General features: G+C 38.5%; 2 protein-coding genes across 2 annotated transcripts; one reads left to right on the top strand and one right to left on the bottom strand.

The window, feature by feature from the left end:
* Nucleotides 1-536: 536 nt before the first annotated feature.
* LOC111572820 (bile salt export pump-like) lies at nucleotides 537-2577 on the bottom strand. Its single transcript, XM_023276649.3, has 5 exons — nucleotides 2532-2577; nucleotides 2225-2422; nucleotides 1921-2127; nucleotides 1000-1146; nucleotides 537-856 (listed from the first exon to the last, which is right to left on the bottom strand). The coding sequence occupies exons 1-5, from the start codon at nucleotides 2538-2540 to the stop codon at nucleotides 656-658; spliced, it is 762 nt and encodes a 253-aa protein (XP_023132417.2). The 5' UTR covers nucleotides 2541-2577; the 3' UTR covers nucleotides 537-655.
* A 5871-nt stretch (nucleotides 2578-8448) lies between these two features.
* Nucleotides 8449-17152, top strand: abcb11a (ATP-binding cassette, sub-family B (MDR/TAP), member 11a). Its single transcript, XM_035951173.2, has 28 exons — nucleotides 8449-8497; nucleotides 8877-8967; nucleotides 9069-9084; nucleotides 9174-9222; nucleotides 9394-9635; nucleotides 9709-9793; nucleotides 9899-10032; nucleotides 10129-10300; nucleotides 10414-10538; nucleotides 10622-10796; nucleotides 10879-10992; nucleotides 11769-11879; nucleotides 11962-12087; nucleotides 12184-12387; nucleotides 12479-12649; nucleotides 12732-12915; nucleotides 13055-13133; nucleotides 13223-13313; nucleotides 13408-13572; nucleotides 13655-13759; nucleotides 13863-14024; nucleotides 14113-14316; nucleotides 14420-14661; nucleotides 14751-14907; nucleotides 15014-15211; nucleotides 15309-15515; nucleotides 16290-16436; nucleotides 16580-17152. The coding sequence occupies exons 2-28, from the start codon at nucleotides 8922-8924 to the stop codon at nucleotides 16778-16780; spliced, it is 3912 nt and encodes a 1303-aa protein (XP_035807066.2). The 5' UTR covers nucleotides 8449-8497; nucleotides 8877-8921; the 3' UTR covers nucleotides 16781-17152.
* Nucleotides 17153-17546: the final 394 nt, after the last annotated feature.

The following is a 17546-nucleotide window of genomic DNA, read 5'->3' as shown; positions in this document are numbered from 1 at the left end:
ATCTTGTCATTCATTTCCACAGCGATGAGCACTTTATCCAATGACAGATTTTGTTAAAAAGAACAACAGCGCCCCCAAACTTTAAAAATAAAAGCTAAAAACGTCAAAAAATTACAGTAACACTGAACTGGAAAGACATATCTTGCTAGTAACAAAACATTACATTTTGGTTGAATGAAATCATGGTGAAACAGTAGAAATACATGTATTAAAAATAAACACATATTCAGGAATGTATCATTAAATGCAGTTAGTGCAACAAAGAAAGACATTTCTAAACCTAGTCAATGAAGGGATAATAGTTGAATTTAGTGTTTCCCGTTGTCACTATGTTCTGACGTACAGTATTTGTGATTAAAATAATCATACATTACATGAAGAATAACTCATAACTAGCATGACCAGAGGCATGTCAAAAATGTGATCATTTCATTCTTACAAACAAACAAATGTGCAGTAAATAGCATTGTTATCATATAAGTAATAATAAAATACATAATTCCAAAAACTGTGCAGGATATGAGGTTACTTCATGAACTATTTTTTTTGGTGTGAGATCACAAGATGAACTCGCATTCATTCAAATGAGTAAATATGCAAACTATGCAAAACTGATATTTATCAGACGCTCTTTGTATCGTGTTGCTGCAGGCTCCTAGCTGATAGGAGCGCCTGTTGTGACCAGTTTGTAGTAGGCGCCCTTCTTGGCCATCAGCGTCTGATGTGTGCCCTGCTCTATGACAACTCCATGTGACATCACCGCTATGATGTCAGCAGTCTGGATGGTTGACAGCCGGTGAGCGATGACGATGCACGTTCGTCCTTTTCTCGCCTCATCCAGAGCTGACTGCACCGTCTGCAGGAAAACAGGGCTCAGTCATGAGAATGTTCTCTTGGTGTGTCGTGGAAGTATGTGAAGATGGTTTTAAAGCACTGCACACATCCGTCATGTAAAGACTCACTGACACATTTCTGTAGTTGCTGTAAAATATATCATACCTTTTCACTTTCTGTGTCCAGGGCAGAGGTAGCTTCATCTAATAGCAGGATCTTGGGGTTCCTGACAATGGCCCGGGCGATGGCAATGCGCTGTTTCTGTCCTCTTGACAGCTGAGAGCCCTGAGCGCCAACCTGAGTCTCATATTTCTGATAGTTTGAGTTGTGAGAGAAGTGAAGAAAGCAAAAGGGAACAAGTTCAGCAGTTGTAATATTTGAAAATGATTTTATTGGAGTGGTAAACATGTACCAATGCAGTATGAGTGCTTTACTAGTTGTTGTTTTTTTGACATTTTATTTGTTTACATTAATTGTGATTTAAAAGACACTTTATATGTAAGAAAGTCCCTGTGACCAAGGCCACATATGTATTTCAGGTACTAAAACAATGGGTGTGTTCTAAATTTCATTCTTGACCTTAGAAACAGTGAAACAATTTAACTCCAAGTTCCATTTAACAGCTTTTCTGGAACTTTAAGCCACATTACAAAATCTAAACCAGATGGTCATTGACTCGTAGATGTTTAAATTTCCATTTCTGACTGTCAATTTAAAAACAGGGCACATCCAGTAAGCTGAGGAGCATCATGTGATTCTATCAAGAGCTTTTGAACAGCTACTAAAAAGACGCTGTGGTGCGTTTTTGTGTCTGTATATAAGCTTTTTAAAGCAGGTTATAATGAGAATGCTCTGTCAACTCTTCATCATGCTGTCACTGAAAGGAACAAATGTTTAGCACGCAGTTTAGTATTAAGTATCTGTATCACAGTCAAATTTGCCTCCAGCAAAGTATGAATATTTAATTTATGCTTGATTGAACTATGCAGCGGTCTTGTTAACAGCAACACAGTGACCAGACTAACAATGATGACTTAAGTGGTCATTCCTGGAAAATTCATTTATGAAGTAAAGTGTTCTACTTACGTCTGGAAGCGTCATCACAAAGTCATGAAGAAAGGCTTTTTTAGCGGCCTCAACAATCTCCTCCATGCTGACGCTACGTGTGTTATCTCCATACTGTATATTCCCAGCTATGCTGCAGTCAAACAGAACAGGCTCCTGGGACACGATGCCAATCTGAGATCTCAGGAACGGCACGTTGACTGAATGAGATTGGTGGCCATCGATCAACTGAAAATAAGATGACACAGTTGAAGCAGAGTCAATGGCTTTGCGATATATTGAACTTATGTTGTGATTTTGGGAAATCAAAATGTAAAATACACACCACTTGTCCTTCATCAGGGTCATAGAACCTTTCCAGCAGTTGAACACTGGTGCTTTTGCCGCAGCCGCTGCTCCCAACAAATGCCAAAGTCTGACCAGGCTTCACAGACACAACCAAACCCTTCAACACTTGAGTGTCTGGTCGGGTCGGATACGTAAACTTGCAATTAAGGAACTCTATGTTCCCTCTGAAGTTCTCCTGAAAATGAATGATAAGGCTCATAGTGACAAAATGACATTTTAGTGCATAAAAATAATCATTAGTATCATCATCATAATTCTAACTCATTTAATTAAAATCCACAAACCCATTTCATTCCATCTGAGGGGCTTATGCTGATTTTAGGAGCTCTGTCCAACAGCAAGGCAGATTTTATTGGAACTTTTTATTGATCAATGAAAGTCACACATGTAGAAGTTTGTCATGAAAATAATCCCTTCTTGTCTCAAAATGACTTAGATGTAATATCACACTGTTGCTTAATTTAGAGATATATGAAGTTACTTCCTCTTTCTCCACCTATTCCTCCCACTTGTTGCAGATTGAGCACACCGGTTCTCCCACAGTCTACTTAGACAGTGTGTCTTAATCATCCAAAGGGATTTAAAAAGAAAATCAGTAGCAGTATACTGCCAACAAATGTCTCATTTCAAAAACGCCAGTTTAATTTTGAACATAAAGTGGTATTATTGTCCAAAAAGCACTTTGAAAAAGTAATTTATTGAAAACAACAAGTAAACTGAAATAGGCTGTTTATCAGCTGATCAAAAGTTTAAGACCATCGCTCAAAAAATTACAAAAAACTCTCCAAACCAGAACAAAAAAATTTCTCAGTAGGACTCAGTAATGAGCAGCTCCACTGTTCTTGTTAATCACTTCAAAAATTCGTTTGGGCATGCTTGATGCGAGTGTTTCCAGGAGGCTGGTGGGAACATTGCTCCAAGTGGTGAAGATGGCTTCACGAAGGGCATCAACTGTCTGGAACTGATGGCCATTTTTATAAACTTCCCTTGCCATCCATCCCCAAATGTTCTCTATGGGATTTAAATCAGGGGAACATGCGGGATGGTCCAAAAGAGTGATGTTATTCTCACTGAAGAAGTCCTTTGTCAAGCGAGCCTTGTGAATTTTTTTCAGTGTGGGATCTCAAACTTTTTTCTTCGGTAAATTTCTTTTATGCAAGGCACAAGCATTGGTTTTGGATTATTTTAGGGACAGTATTCTTTCAGAAGATGCTCACTGCAACACTTAACTGTTCCAATTTGCTGTATGTTCCATTTTAACAGTACTCAAGTTGTGTTTGTGGTGTGTACAAACTAAACGGAGAAGGGGTTTTACCTTTGATCATATTTACATGAGAATGATACTGATAAATGTAGTACTCAGTGTCTGAAACTTTTAACATGTCTGTGCAGACAGTGAGTCATTCAAGTCATGGTAATTCTAAATCTCAAGCCTGCATTAAAAGTACATGATAAGTGGTGTCCTAGATCTTCTCCTGTATTCAGAGATGGCTGCCCCAGTTTTGCATGGGCATCTTCCTTCACTGCCCTCTCAGACTACTCTGTCCAGAATGTCAACATTGCTGTCTTCAAAGAAATGTACCACATTATGCCGATCCAGGTGAACGACTTAGTAATGTCCTGACAAGCTGGTTCTCCTACATTATATAAAACTCATTGGCTATCTGAATTATTTTTGTGACAACAAACTGAACTCATAGCAACTGCTTCACTGAATGTTGAATCTATGAATATTTGAACGGACTTAAATGAAATATTGTTCTTCAGATGCAACAATTTGCCTGTTTTGCTATCCCTGCTCGCATTCTGTGTGTTAATACTTCAGTAAACAAAGTAATAATGTCATTTAGGATCCCAACAACGTGGTTCCGGTATTGCCAAATTCCAGACAGTCTCTCCTACACAAATGTAAAAATAACAGCTCATGGGATTAGTGTACTATGGATTACTTTTGCCTGGAAAAACAGTACACAAAAAGAAGGCTCTTTGATGTTTGCTGTCTTTTTGTTAACTGGTTTATCTACTATAGAAATAAATCATGTTTTCCTTCACATTGCAGAATAGCACTGATTGAAACAACGTTTCCAGGGACGTTCTGTACATGCATGCTTCTGCTGCCACGATTCAGCTGTTGAATGCTATTTATGATTATGGTAAGTTATCTTTGTAAATGATAATTAGAATACTGATCATGGTGAACTTTATGCTGAGGTTGGGTGGAACTGCCTCTCTGTAAGGCACAGGGCTTTACTTAATTGAAACGCCATAACTGTGATTATTACCCCTCCTACGTTACTTCACTGCTGTCTTTCAATCAGTGGTAAAATATAATTGTACTTAGATTCTGCACTGAACTACAAAACTGGGGTACTTTATACTCCTAATCCATTACATTTCAGAAGAATATATTGTAATTTTATTTGTCTAAGAGCTGTAGTTACTTAAAAAAATAAAAGAATTTTTGACATAAAATGAAAAAAGACCTTTTTAAACATGGTGTGATGCTTTGTCAAAGATGAAACTGCGTTTTGAAGTAGAGCTGAAGCGCTTTGCTGATTGGTTAAAAATTAATTCAAAACCATATTTACTAGTTGTTTAAGCCATTTTCATGTAAACATTCTACAATTTCATGGTTCTAGCTTTCCAATTTGCAATTTTTTTGCTTTTTCTTTCGATAATTTTGATAATTTAGTGCTTAGTGCACATATTTGTTGCTTCTAGGCTCAGCTATTGTATTTTTTTATTGTCCAGGGGCCTCAATAACTCTCTAAAAAGCCTCCGGCTGATCAGAAATGAGAGTTTGTCCTCCCTGCCACCAATTGCTCAAATATTATTGGCTTTCTCTCTGTAATTTTGTAAGGTCTTGAACTCAAAGTGTCCTTTAATGATTTGTGTTGTGAACTGGCGCTATATAAATGAAGCAGTATTCAGGTTAATTGAATACTTTAAAGATTGCCACTGAAGTTTGGACAAAGCAAGCATTTTCACAGTGTCACCTTAAGCTTTGTGACTTTTTTTCAGATTTTTTTTTTATGCCAGCAATTAAATATGAAAATCATCATCTTTGACCGCCTGATATGTATTACATGTACACATGCTTACACCTACTAATTGCAGCAGTAAAATACTGATCTTAGATAATGAGTATAGTCATGTAATAAAACAATAAACAATAGAATATGAATCACAGCCACGTTTTTCTTTAGTGAGTAGTTCAATCATGCTAATCCTGCCTAACTCAAGTGACTTTTTCAGTTTGGGTTTTTTGTAACAGAGTGATTAATACAGTGTTATATTTGTACTTTTACCTAAATAAAGCCTCTGAATATTTCTTCCACAACTGCATTTAATGTGGGCTGTTATTGAACATGTTCAAATGATTGTATTATGTTGGAAGCTGTGGCTGAACCTGAATTTCACATGCAGGAGAATCTAAAGTTTGACTCATTTATCACTTATCTGACTCCCACCTGGTCTTGTTTTAGCTGGTTCATTTAGTCCAGTGTTTCTCAAATAGTGGGGCGCGCCCCCCTGGGGGGGCGCAGAGGCATGTCAGGGGGGGCGCAGGAGACTGGGAGGAAAAGGTCCGTCTATACGGAACTAATTAGCTGAACTATTGTTTTAACGTCGGCCTGTTTTTCGCGGCGTACAACAATACTGAAATTGTGCTGGCCCCATAGACTGTATATGCCATAGATATAAAAAATATTAATAACAATGATCTTCTGTATATACCTATGGTATATGCACTGGCCGTTCAGACTCCGAAGTACAGACTCCTGAGAACAGGAGAACGTATCGTTCATGTGCAGTCGGAACACCAGCGTACTTGATCAAGTCACATACTCGGCTCATCTCCTCCGATTGTTTTTACCAGCAATGTCAAACATACGGCCTGCGGGCCAAAACCGGCCCACCAGACGGTCCATTTCGGCCCGTGGAACGACTTTACAAATGATAAAAATTACAACAACATTAACTGTAAATTGCAAATTTGTAAAATTGTAAATTTAAAATAATTTCTAGAACTTGACAAGTTGTTCTGATCATGAAGTAAAATACTAGATTGTTCAGTTCCAGATACCTGTGACTGAATGTTTTGTGTTTTTGTAGATAAACTGTTATCTGGCAGTTACAATGCATGTGTAAATGGTGAACTGAGGCATAATAGGCTACTGTTGAAATTGAACTTGTTTTCCTTAAGAAATTTCAGGTTCATAATATTTTGTAAAAAGATACTTCATAAAATGTGAACATTTTCAGAATGTACTATTTTTGAACTAAAACAAAGGGGAAAAGTTGGAATTGTGGTTATTTATAGTTTATTATGCTGTGATTTTACTGGTGGGGCCCACTGGAGATCAGATTGGGTTTATGTGGTCCCTGGACTAAAATGAGTTTGACACCCGTGATCTTTATTTATATATATTTTTTATATATATATATATATATATATATATATATATATATATATATATATATATATATATATATATATATATATATATATATACATATACATATACATATACATATACATATATATATATATATACGCACGAAGTTATTGGGGGGGCACGAAAGTTTTTTGTCCTCCGAAGGGGGGCCCGACAGAAAAAATTTGAGAACCACTGATTTAGTCTGAATTCTTAAATGCTCTATTTACTATTAATGGTTCTGTGATTTGAATAATTTGTGTTTTTAATAGCTTTATTACATTTTTTTTATTGCCAAAGTTGGTTTGTTTTTTGTTTTGTTTTTTTTTTGCATGCCTACATTTCCTGCTGTATCTTGGCTCTGCTATAATATAAATGAGGCCTCATGTATCTCAGCACTTAAACAGAGGTTGAATTAAAGTGTAGTTTCTCAAACTGTTGAACTGTTCATTTGATTTAACAAATCCAAATATATTTATAAAACCAACTGATTCAAATATTATCCCATATATATTTGTATTATACTCCCATTATTATGGTTCAGATTGGGCAAAATGCAGCGAGTAGTTGGACTGAAGATGTGTCATCATCCATTCTTAATGCAATAGAGAACTATTTTGACTGCCACTTGCTTTAATGCGAATTCATTTAGAAGTAAAAGCATATTTAAAAAAGCGTAATTATATATGTACATATGTACATTTTAGGATATTTGATGACAGTCTGAGACTCTTTCTCGACTGCCCACTCCTTCCTGTAATATTATCAATCGCCTGATGTGAATAATAAGCGGCTGTAAAGAAGGAGCAAACTCCGACACCCTTTACACTACTTGTCCCAGAGGGCATTAACCTCTCAACCATTTACATGATTACTGCAAATGTAAATCTGTTTCTATTTTTATGTAGTAATACACATTATGACATATTCATGCTTTTGTACTATTCATATTTGTGCAATTGTGAATTAAATAAACTCACAATATTGACTGACATGTGGGATGAAGAACCTGATAAAATGAATACAAATTTCTACATGTTATGTGTTTATATGTTTTATATCAATAATTACACCTTAGATAGATGAAATGTTAATGTTAGTGTGACTAGTTTCACAAATTTGCTGAGATAATCGGCTTTCTCTAGAACACTAAGGTCTTCGGTTATTTAGTCTACAGTCACATTAGTTTATTAAAATCTGTGAATAATTGAAGTTTGATGAAGCAATTTTTATGACAGGAAGGGACCAAACGTTCCCCATGACATTATTATTAGTAAGATGTGTGTATTGAGACAACTCCTGATTGCGATCAATGGCCCTAAGGTCAGTCAACCCATTTTATAGTCACTATTGATAGCAACTAATTTCAATCCCAAAGCCATTTAAAAAAAAAAAAATCAGTAACAGTGTAATGCTAGCAAATGTCTCATGTCAATAAAGTGGTATTATTGTCCAATCAAATCAAATTCAGTTTTTATATCACATGTTTTAATACAGTCTGAGCTGGCTAAAGCTCTGCACATGTTATATGTCAGGCAGCAACAACAATACGACAAAAACAACAAGAAAAAATAGGATGAAATTCAATCAAATTTAATTAAAACGCTAGATTATTTAGACCAGAACAATTCTTTCAAAGACATTGTGGGAGAGGTCACTGCTGATAGAGCCCTTATCAGTCTAATGGAAGAGGAGATAATGGGAAAGTGGGAGGCACAGGTTAACTTGAAAATAAGATAGGAATTTCTTCTGATGAGCCTCAGTGTTGTTGTTGGATTTCTGAAGGAACCAAACATTCTCCTGCCAGAGTCCAGGTACTGCGCATTTTGCTTTTGTGACACTGCGACCTGCTACACTTTTTTCAACAGATTCCTCCACTAATAGCTGCTGTTCTTGTCCTTAATAATTGTTTCATTAGTGATGTTGGTACGGTGAACTGATGGGAACTGTAGTATTCTTAGCGTCTTCATTAAATACACAGTGAATGGCACAGATGATCTAACTTTTACCTAAATTATTATCTTAATCCTGTAACTTCAGCCAAAAACAGCTGGACTTCTCTGTTAGATTTTAGGTTTTTAGGCTTGTGATTATGTTTTATCTCTCATCCAAGAGGCTTCTTCAGTGATTATCTTAAAATTTCTTCTTCTGTAATTTAATATTTATTTCCATTTTAATATTTTTTTTGTCCAGTTGTTGCCAAGTGAGGACACACGTGCCTGAGTCAGGGCAGCTGACATGAAGAAATCTCACAATCTTACAACTCCAGGTGAAGATAACGGAGGTGAGTGAGCAACTTTCAGTCTAAAAACTGTCAAAGTATTATTTAGTTTTGCAATGCAATTTTGGCCAACTCTAAATACAGATTTCCTTTTTTCCCCTCAGTTGACAATCAGAAAAGGTAACTTTGTTTTGGGAGACTTGAGATATTATGTTTATGTTGTTAGTTTATGGGTTTATTATATAATACATAAATTCCATGTTTTCCAGAGATGAGAAAAAAATGGAAAATGCACTCAGCGTTGGATACTTCCAGCTGGTAAATGCTATGTCTATTATTAAGTATTATCATTTTCTTGCAGTAACTTTCTAGGACACTTTAGACTTTCTTCCTTTGATCATTAAATATCAAGAAGAAATTAAATGTGGAATAAATCTGAACAATATCTATACTATGTTTTAATAAAACCTCACAAATCCCTATTTTCAGTTTCGATTTGCCACCTGGACAGACACTGTGATGATGGTGGTGGGGAGTTTTTGTGCCCTTGTCCACGGTGCAGCTTCACCTTTAATGCTCCTGGTGTACGGCATGATGACAAACACATTTGTGGCTTATGATCTTGAAGCACAAGAGCTGAAAGACCCAAACAAGACATGCAACAACAACACCATCTATTGGATTAATGGCTCCATATATGAAACAGCTGAAAACAGCACAGTCTACTGCGGGTGAGTTATTAATTTACTGACAATGTGACGTGAAAGTGAGGAGTTGTTGTTGCTCATTTTCTTCTCCTGGCAGGGTGGACATTGAAGCACAGATGACCATGTTTGCGTATTATTACATTGGAATTGGATTAGGAGTTCTGGTTTTGAGTTACTTTCAGGTGAGTATGTAGGATTCCCATATTCAGCTTTAATTTAAATGCCTCTTAAGTAATTAGGACTTCTCGGAGAGTAGCACATTACATCTTTTTTGCACCACACTGTAGATTTATTTCTGGGTGTTTGCGGCGGCAAGACAAATTCAGAGAATCCGAAGGATTTATTTCAGAAAAGTAATGCGAATGGAGATCGGATGGTTTGACTGCAACTCTGTAGGAGAACTGAACACAAGGATATCTGAGTAAGTCGGTGGCTCTTTGTTTCCAGACCAGATTCTTATCTGTGTTGAAAGAATGTTTCACATCACAGGTTTCCATTGTTTTCTGTCCCTTGTCAGTGATATCAACAAAATCAACTACGCCATCGCTGATCAGGTGTCTATATTCATTGAGAGACTCTCCACGTTTGTGTTTGGCTTCATGGTTGGATTCATCGGTGGGTGGAAGCTGACTTTGGTAGTCATCGCAGTGAGTCCCCTGATTGGTTTAGCTGCTGGACTGATGGCGATGGTAAAGAGATCACCAAACATTACCTGTTTTCGTCAAATGGGTGTGGATTATATTTAAGCCATGGTTTTTTTTAGTGGTTTTTAAAAATGTATTTTTCTTCTTTATTCCATAAGGCTGTGGCCAGATTGACGGGACGAGAGCTGAAGGCCTATGCAAAAGCAGGAGCTGTAGCTGATGAGGTTCTATCATCCATCAGAACAGTAGCAGCTTTTGGTGGGGAGGAAAAGGAAGCTGAGAGGTACTTTGTAATACTGATGAATGAAGATTGTAAATGATGATTCAGCTATTTTCTTATCTGAAACAATATTAAACTTTGCACAGGTATGACAGAAATCTCGTGGAGGCTCAGACCTGGGGAGTGAAAAAGGGCACGATTATTGGTGTGTTTCAAGGATATTTGTGGTGCATCATTTTCCTGTGTTATGCTTTGGCCTTTTGGTTTGGATCTAAACTGGTCATCGACACCAAGGAGTTATCTCCTGGGGGTCTAATTCAGGTAAAGTTTAATGCAAGCTTCTGATATTATTTGAAACACAGTGTTTTTTGTCTCACCCTGTGACTACTGTGTTTGTTTTCAGGTTTTCTTTGGAGTGCTCATGGCAGCTATGAACTTGGGCCAGGCCTCCCCATGTCTCGAGGCCTTCGCTTCTGGACGAGCAGCTGCAAAGTCCATCTTTGACACGATTGACCGGGTAAAATTAGGATGCTCCTTAAGACTAACAACATCTCTGGTGATATTGCAACCCTATATGGTATTCTTTATGCACTAAAAGACATATGAGTCAAAATAAACAAACAAAACCTAAGTAGCCAATCTCGACTTATTTATTTATTTAGCATTTATTTAACCAGATTAGTCCCACTGAGATCAGAGACCTCCTTTACAAGGGAGACCTGGCCAAGAGGGCAGCAGCATAGTCACATTAAAAAAACAGTAAACAACAGATAAAATTAGCAGCATTAAAACTTACTCACAGACAAATTAGACTGTAATGTTTTTACTAGAACTTTAAACTCATTCAGTGTAACAAGGGCTTGAAGTTGAAATTGAGATTGTAGTTTATTCCAAGCATTACCTAAATGCTTTTTAGGCCAGTTCAGATCATACTTTGCGGAGGACAAATCGCAGAGTATCCACAGATCGGAGATTGTGACTTCCATGTTTCCTTGTTAAAAGACAAGACAAATAGGAAGGAACAATACCCAGAATGATTCTGTAAATAAACACACACCAGTGACTGAGACATCAGGCACTTAAAGATGTCCAGTTAACTTTAGAACAGAGCACACAATGGTGAGTAAGGGGACCACATTTGATAATGAATCTCAGTGCACAGTAGTAAACACTATCCAGCATGCTAAGACAGTTATCAGAAGCCTTCATGTACAACACATCTCTATAGTCAGTAACAGGCAAAAAGGTTGTTTCAAACATTTCTATTAACATTCTTTGCTGTTGTATTCACAGGAACCAGAAATTGATTGTTTGTCAGAAGAGGGCCACAAATTAGACAAAGTAACAGGTGACATTGAGTTCCATAATATCACTTTCCACTACCCATCTCGGCCTGAAGTCAAGGTAACACTCTTCATCTGGCATTTCTTGTCTTCATGTTTCATTTTTCAAATTTGAACTCGTGCAAAGACAAATATTTTCTCAGATTTTAGATAATCTGAGCATGAAGATCAAAGCAGGAGAAACCACTGCTTTTGTTGGGCCAAGCGGCTCTGGAAAGAGCACCACAATCCAGCTCATTCAGAGGTTTTATGATCCAAAGGAAGGAATGGTAACTACCTGGGCAGCTTCATTCACAGCACAGGATAAATTCAGTGAAAGTTTGAAGGCTTCTCTGTAATATATTTAAATGTGATCTCATTGTAAGGTGTCTTTAGACGGCCATGATGTTCGCACCTTAAACATCCGGTGGCTCCGCTCTCTCATTGGTATCGTGGAGCAGGAGCCAGTGCTGTTCGCCACAACCATTGCAGAGAACATCCGCTATGGTCGACCTGGAGTCACCATGGAAGACATAATCAGTGCAACAAAAGAAGCTAATGCTTACAATTTCATCATGGAACTACCACAGGTACATGTTCATACTGAGTGACAATAGAAGAGATTTGCAGCAGTTTCACAATCGCACACTACGTGCTGATTTGTACGTTTTTGGCCTCCAGCAATTTGACACTCTGGTGGGTGAAGGCGGAGGCCAGATGAGTGGAGGACAGAAGCAGAGGATTGCTATCGCTCGAGCTCTTATCCGAAAGCCCAAAATCCTGCTGTTGGACATGGCCACATCTGCACTGGACAATGAGAGTGAAGCTGTTGTCCAGGAAGCACTAGATAAAGTGAGTCTCACTGTCTGTGCATCACATAAAAGTCACGCACTGACATTGTAGGATGACATGATTATAACTAGTATATCTGCAGGTACGCACAGGCAGGACAACAATCTCAATAGCCCACCGACTGTCCACAATTAGAAATGCAGATGTCATCATTGGATTTGAGCACGGACAGGCTGTGGAGAAAGGAACGCACAGCGAGCTACTTGAAAAACAAGGCGTCTACTTCACTCTGGTCACGCTGCAGAACCAATCCAACACAACTAATGGTAGGAGATACTGTATGTGAGGCAGGTCACAGGACAAGTGTGTTTTCGTTGGTCTTTGCTGTGTTTGTTGTTAAAAGCAACAAAGGCTTCAATACTTGCATTAAAGCTGCATTAATTTAACTTTTTTTTTCTCTCTAAGATGTGGTCAGTGAGTCTTTCGAGGAAGACTTGGAAAGGCCGAGGAGTTTTAGCCGTGGAAGCACCAGATCTAGTAAAAGGTAAAAACCTCTGTAAATCCACCTGAGTTCATATAGATAAAATGTAAGAATAGATCATCATGAACAAATGTTTCGAAATTTCTTTATAGGAGCTCTGTTCGGCTGCGATCTCGGAGCAGTTTGTCTGCTGGTTTTGTCCCAGATGCAGTATCAGGCAGCCTGAAGATCACACCAGAAAATGTACTGAGAAAACCTGTTCATGCATTTGAATTCATTAACCTGATTACTACATATCCTGTGGAAATGAACTGCTCAAACGCTTATATCCTAACAGAAACTTGAGGATGATGAAGATGAACATGTGGAGCCTGCTCCAGTTGCACGCATCCTAAAGTACAACCAGCCGGAGTGGCCCTACATGCTGCTGGGCTCCCTGGGAGCTGCTGTCAACGGCTCAGTCAACCCCATCTATGCTGTTCTCTTCAGCCAGATTCTTGGGGTAAAGGCTGCTCTCATGATAAATGTATCATCTTTCTCACAACCTGAATTGTTTTACTTATCTGTGCATTTTGTTTTTACAGACTTTTGCCATTCAGGACTTGAACAAGCAGAGAGAGCAGATTAATGGGATATGTGTTCTGTTTTGCATCGTTGCTGTGATCAGTTTCTTTTCACAGTTTCTTCAGGTTTGTATCAGAATAATCTTAAATGTCATCATATAATTAAGACATCTGGATCTTATTGTCATCTCAGTATAGAACACAACAGAATCAGCTTTGATTTTTTCAGGGATACGCTTTTGCAAAGTCTGGAGAGCTGCTGACCCGTCGTCTGAGGAAAGTAGGCTTCCAGGCCATGCTGAGACAGGAGATCGGCTGGTTTGATGACGCTACAAACAGTCCTGGAGCTCTGACCACCAGATTGGCCACAGATGCATCAATGGTTCAGGGGGTGAGCTACAATTTACAGGCCTCACATTTCTAATCCTGGCTTGGCATTAACAATGCTGTTTTGCATATGGCTGGAATGTTTTCTGCAGGCAACAGGTTCTCAGATTGGCATGATTGTTAACTCGCTGACCAGCATCGGAGCATCTTTCATCATCGCCTTCTACTTCAGCTGGAAGCTAACGCTGGTAATTATGTGCTTCCTGCCCTTCCTTGGGCTGTCAGGACTTTTCCAAGCCAAAATGCTGACAGGTTTTGCAAATGAAGATAAAAAGGCCATGGAGGCAGCTGGTCGGGTAAGTTTCTCCTCCAGAACATTCACCATTTAGACCCATAGACAGCTAAAAATTCCTCTGATCAGTCAAAGTTACAGTATTAGCAGTGATGTTTCTCTCTCAGGTCTCCAGTGAGGCTCTCGCCAACATCAGGACCATTGCAGGCTTGGCCAAAGAGAGCTCATTTGTGGAATCATACGAGCAGAAACTGGAGCTCCCATATAAATCTGCTAAGAAGAAAGCCAACATCTACGGGTTCTGTTTTGGTTTTGCTCAGTGTGTCATCTTCATGGCCTATGCTGCTTCATTCAGATATGGAGGCTACCTGGTCAGCTCTGAGGGGTTACAGTACATGTTTGTTTTTAGGTTGGTAACTTTTCGGTTTCATGCAACCAATCATATTTAGAATTTTGTGATGTGATTGCCAACACTGTGGTTATGTGATGTGTCTCCAGAGTGATCTCAGCTGTAGTAATCAGTGGCACGGCGCTGGGCAGGGCGTCCTCCTTCACTCCAGATTACGCCAAAGCCAAAATTGCTGCTGCTCAGTTTTTCCAGCTGTTGGACAGAGTTCCTAAAATCAGCACAAGCCCCTCAGATGGAGTGAAATGGGTTTGTGGATTTTAATTAAATGAGCTAGAATTATGATGATAATAATGATTATTTTTATGCACTAAAATGTCATTTTGTCACTATGAGCCTTATCATTCATTTTCAGGAGAACTTCAGAGGGAACATAGAGTTCCTTAATTGCAAGTTTACGTATCCGACCCGACCAGACACTCAAGTGTTGAAGGGTTTGGTTGTGTCTGTGAAGCCTGGTCAGACTTTGGCATTTGTTGGGAGCAGCGGCTGCGGCAAAAGCACCAGTGTTCAACTGCTGGAAAGGTTCTATGACCCTGATGAAGGACAAGTGGTGTGTATTTTACATTTTGATTTCCCAAAATCACAACATAAGTTCAGTATATCGCAAAGCCATTGACTCTGCTTCAACTGTGTCATCTTATTTTCAGTTGATCGATGGCCACCAATCTCATTCAGTCAACGTGCCGTTCCTGAGATCTCAGATTGGCATCGTGTCCCAGGAGCCTGTTCTGTTTGACTGCAGCATAGCTGGGAATATACAGTATGGAGATAACACACGTAGCGTCAGCATGGAGGAGATTGTTGAGGCCGCTAAAAAAGCCTTTCTTCATGACTTTGTGATGACGCTTCCAGACGTAAGTAGAACACTTTACTTCATAAATGAATTTTCCAGGAATGACCACTTAAGTCATCATTGTTAGTCTGGTCACTGTGTTGCTGTTAACAAGACCGCTGCATAGTTCAATCAAGCATAAATTAAATATTCATACTTTGCTGGAGGCAAATTTGACTGTGATACAGATACTTAATACTAAACTGCGTGCTAAACATTTGTTCCTTTCAGTGACAGCATGATGAAGAGTTGACAGAGCATTCTCATTATAACCTGCTTTAAAAAGCTTATATACAAACACAAAAACGCACCACAGCGTCTTTTTAGTAGCTGTTCAAAAGCTCTTGATAGAATCACATGATGCTCCTCAGCTTACTGGATGTGCCCTGTTTTTAAATTGACAGTCAGAAATGGAAATTTAAACATCTACGAGTCAATGACCATCTGGTTTAGATTTTGTAATGTGGCTGAAAGTTCCAGAAAAGCTGTTAAATGGAACTTGGAGTTAAATTGTTTCACTGTTTCTAAGGTCAAGAATGAAATTTAGAACACACCCATTGTTTTAGTACCTGAAATACATATGTGGCCTTGGTCACAGGGACTTTCTTACATATAAAGTGTCTTTTAAATCACAATTAATGTAAACAAATAAAATGTCAAAAAAACAACAACTAGTAAAGCACTCATACTGCATTGGTACATGTTTACCACTCCAATAAAATCATTTTCAAATATTACAACTGCTGAACTTGTTCCCTTTTGCTTTCTTCACTTCTCTCACAACTCAAACTATCAGAAATATGAGACTCAGGTTGGCGCTCAGGGCTCTCAGCTGTCAAGAGGACAGAAACAGCGCATTGCCATCGCCCGGGCCATTGTCAGGAACCCCAAGATCCTGCTATTAGATGAAGCTACCTCTGCCCTGGACACAGAAAGTGAAAAGGTATGATATATTTTACAGCAACTACAGAAATGTGTCAGTGTGTCTTTACATGACGGATGTGTGCAGTGCTTTAAAACCATCTTCACATACTTCCACGACACACCAAGAGAACGTTCTCATGACTGAGCCCTGTTTTCCTGCAGACGGTGCAGTCAGCTCTGGATGAGGCGAGAAAAGGACGAACGTGCATCGTCATCGCTCACCGGCTGTCAACCATCCAGACTGCTGACATCATAGCGGTGATGTCACATGGAGTTGTCATAGAGCAGGGCACACATCAGACGCTGATGGCCAAGAAGGGCGCCTACTACAAACTGGTCACAACAGGCGCTCCTATCAGCTAGGAGCCTGCAGCAACACGATACAAAGAGCGTCTGATAAATATCAGTTTTGCATAGTTTGCATATTTACTCATTTGAATGAATGCGAGTTCATCTTGTGATCTCACACCAAAAAAAATAGTTCATGAAGTAACCTTTTGTGAGTTTTAGTGATTATGTGTTTCATTATTAACTATATGGCAACAATGCTATTTATTGTATATTTGTTTGTATATTAGTAGCTTGTAAGAATGTCTGTTTCTATGCGTCTCTCTCAGGAGGTAACGAGATCACAGATTTCGCTGCAGGAATCATAGAGCTACTTTACCTTTGTGTGTTCAGCTTCTATTTTTATTTAATGTTATTGTATAAAATAAATATATATCTGCCTCCAGAGTCGTCCTTGTGTCTTGCCTCATTCCAACCTTTCAGATTGTGCTGTTTGAGATCTAGACACCACAAAGACCATTATATATGATTCCATTATTGTTGTACCGGATAATTACACAATTTGTGCAAATGCAAGTCTTAGCAACCAAGTTATGATATTGTAATAAGTCCTATTTGGGTGAATTAAACCTTTAAAATCTTGGGTAGGACATGAAGCAATACTTTGTGTGGAACACTTGATGTGGTCCTGAATGTGCAGCCTCCTACTATGTAGACAAATTTACTAGGGCCGAAATGAAAATGGAATACTCCTTGAATAAACCTTTCAAATGTATTTTGAGTGAAACTATCCTTTAAAACCAAACGTTGTGCATTTAAATTGTAAACTGTGCACTTCAGT

This window comes from Amphiprion ocellaris, chromosome 11 (assembly GCF_022539595.1).
Source record: "Amphiprion ocellaris isolate individual 3 ecotype Okinawa chromosome 11, ASM2253959v1, whole genome shotgun sequence".
Classification (NCBI taxonomy): domain Eukaryota; kingdom Metazoa; phylum Chordata; class Actinopteri; family Pomacentridae; genus Amphiprion; species Amphiprion ocellaris.
This window is presented reverse-complemented; position numbering and strand designations above follow the sequence as displayed.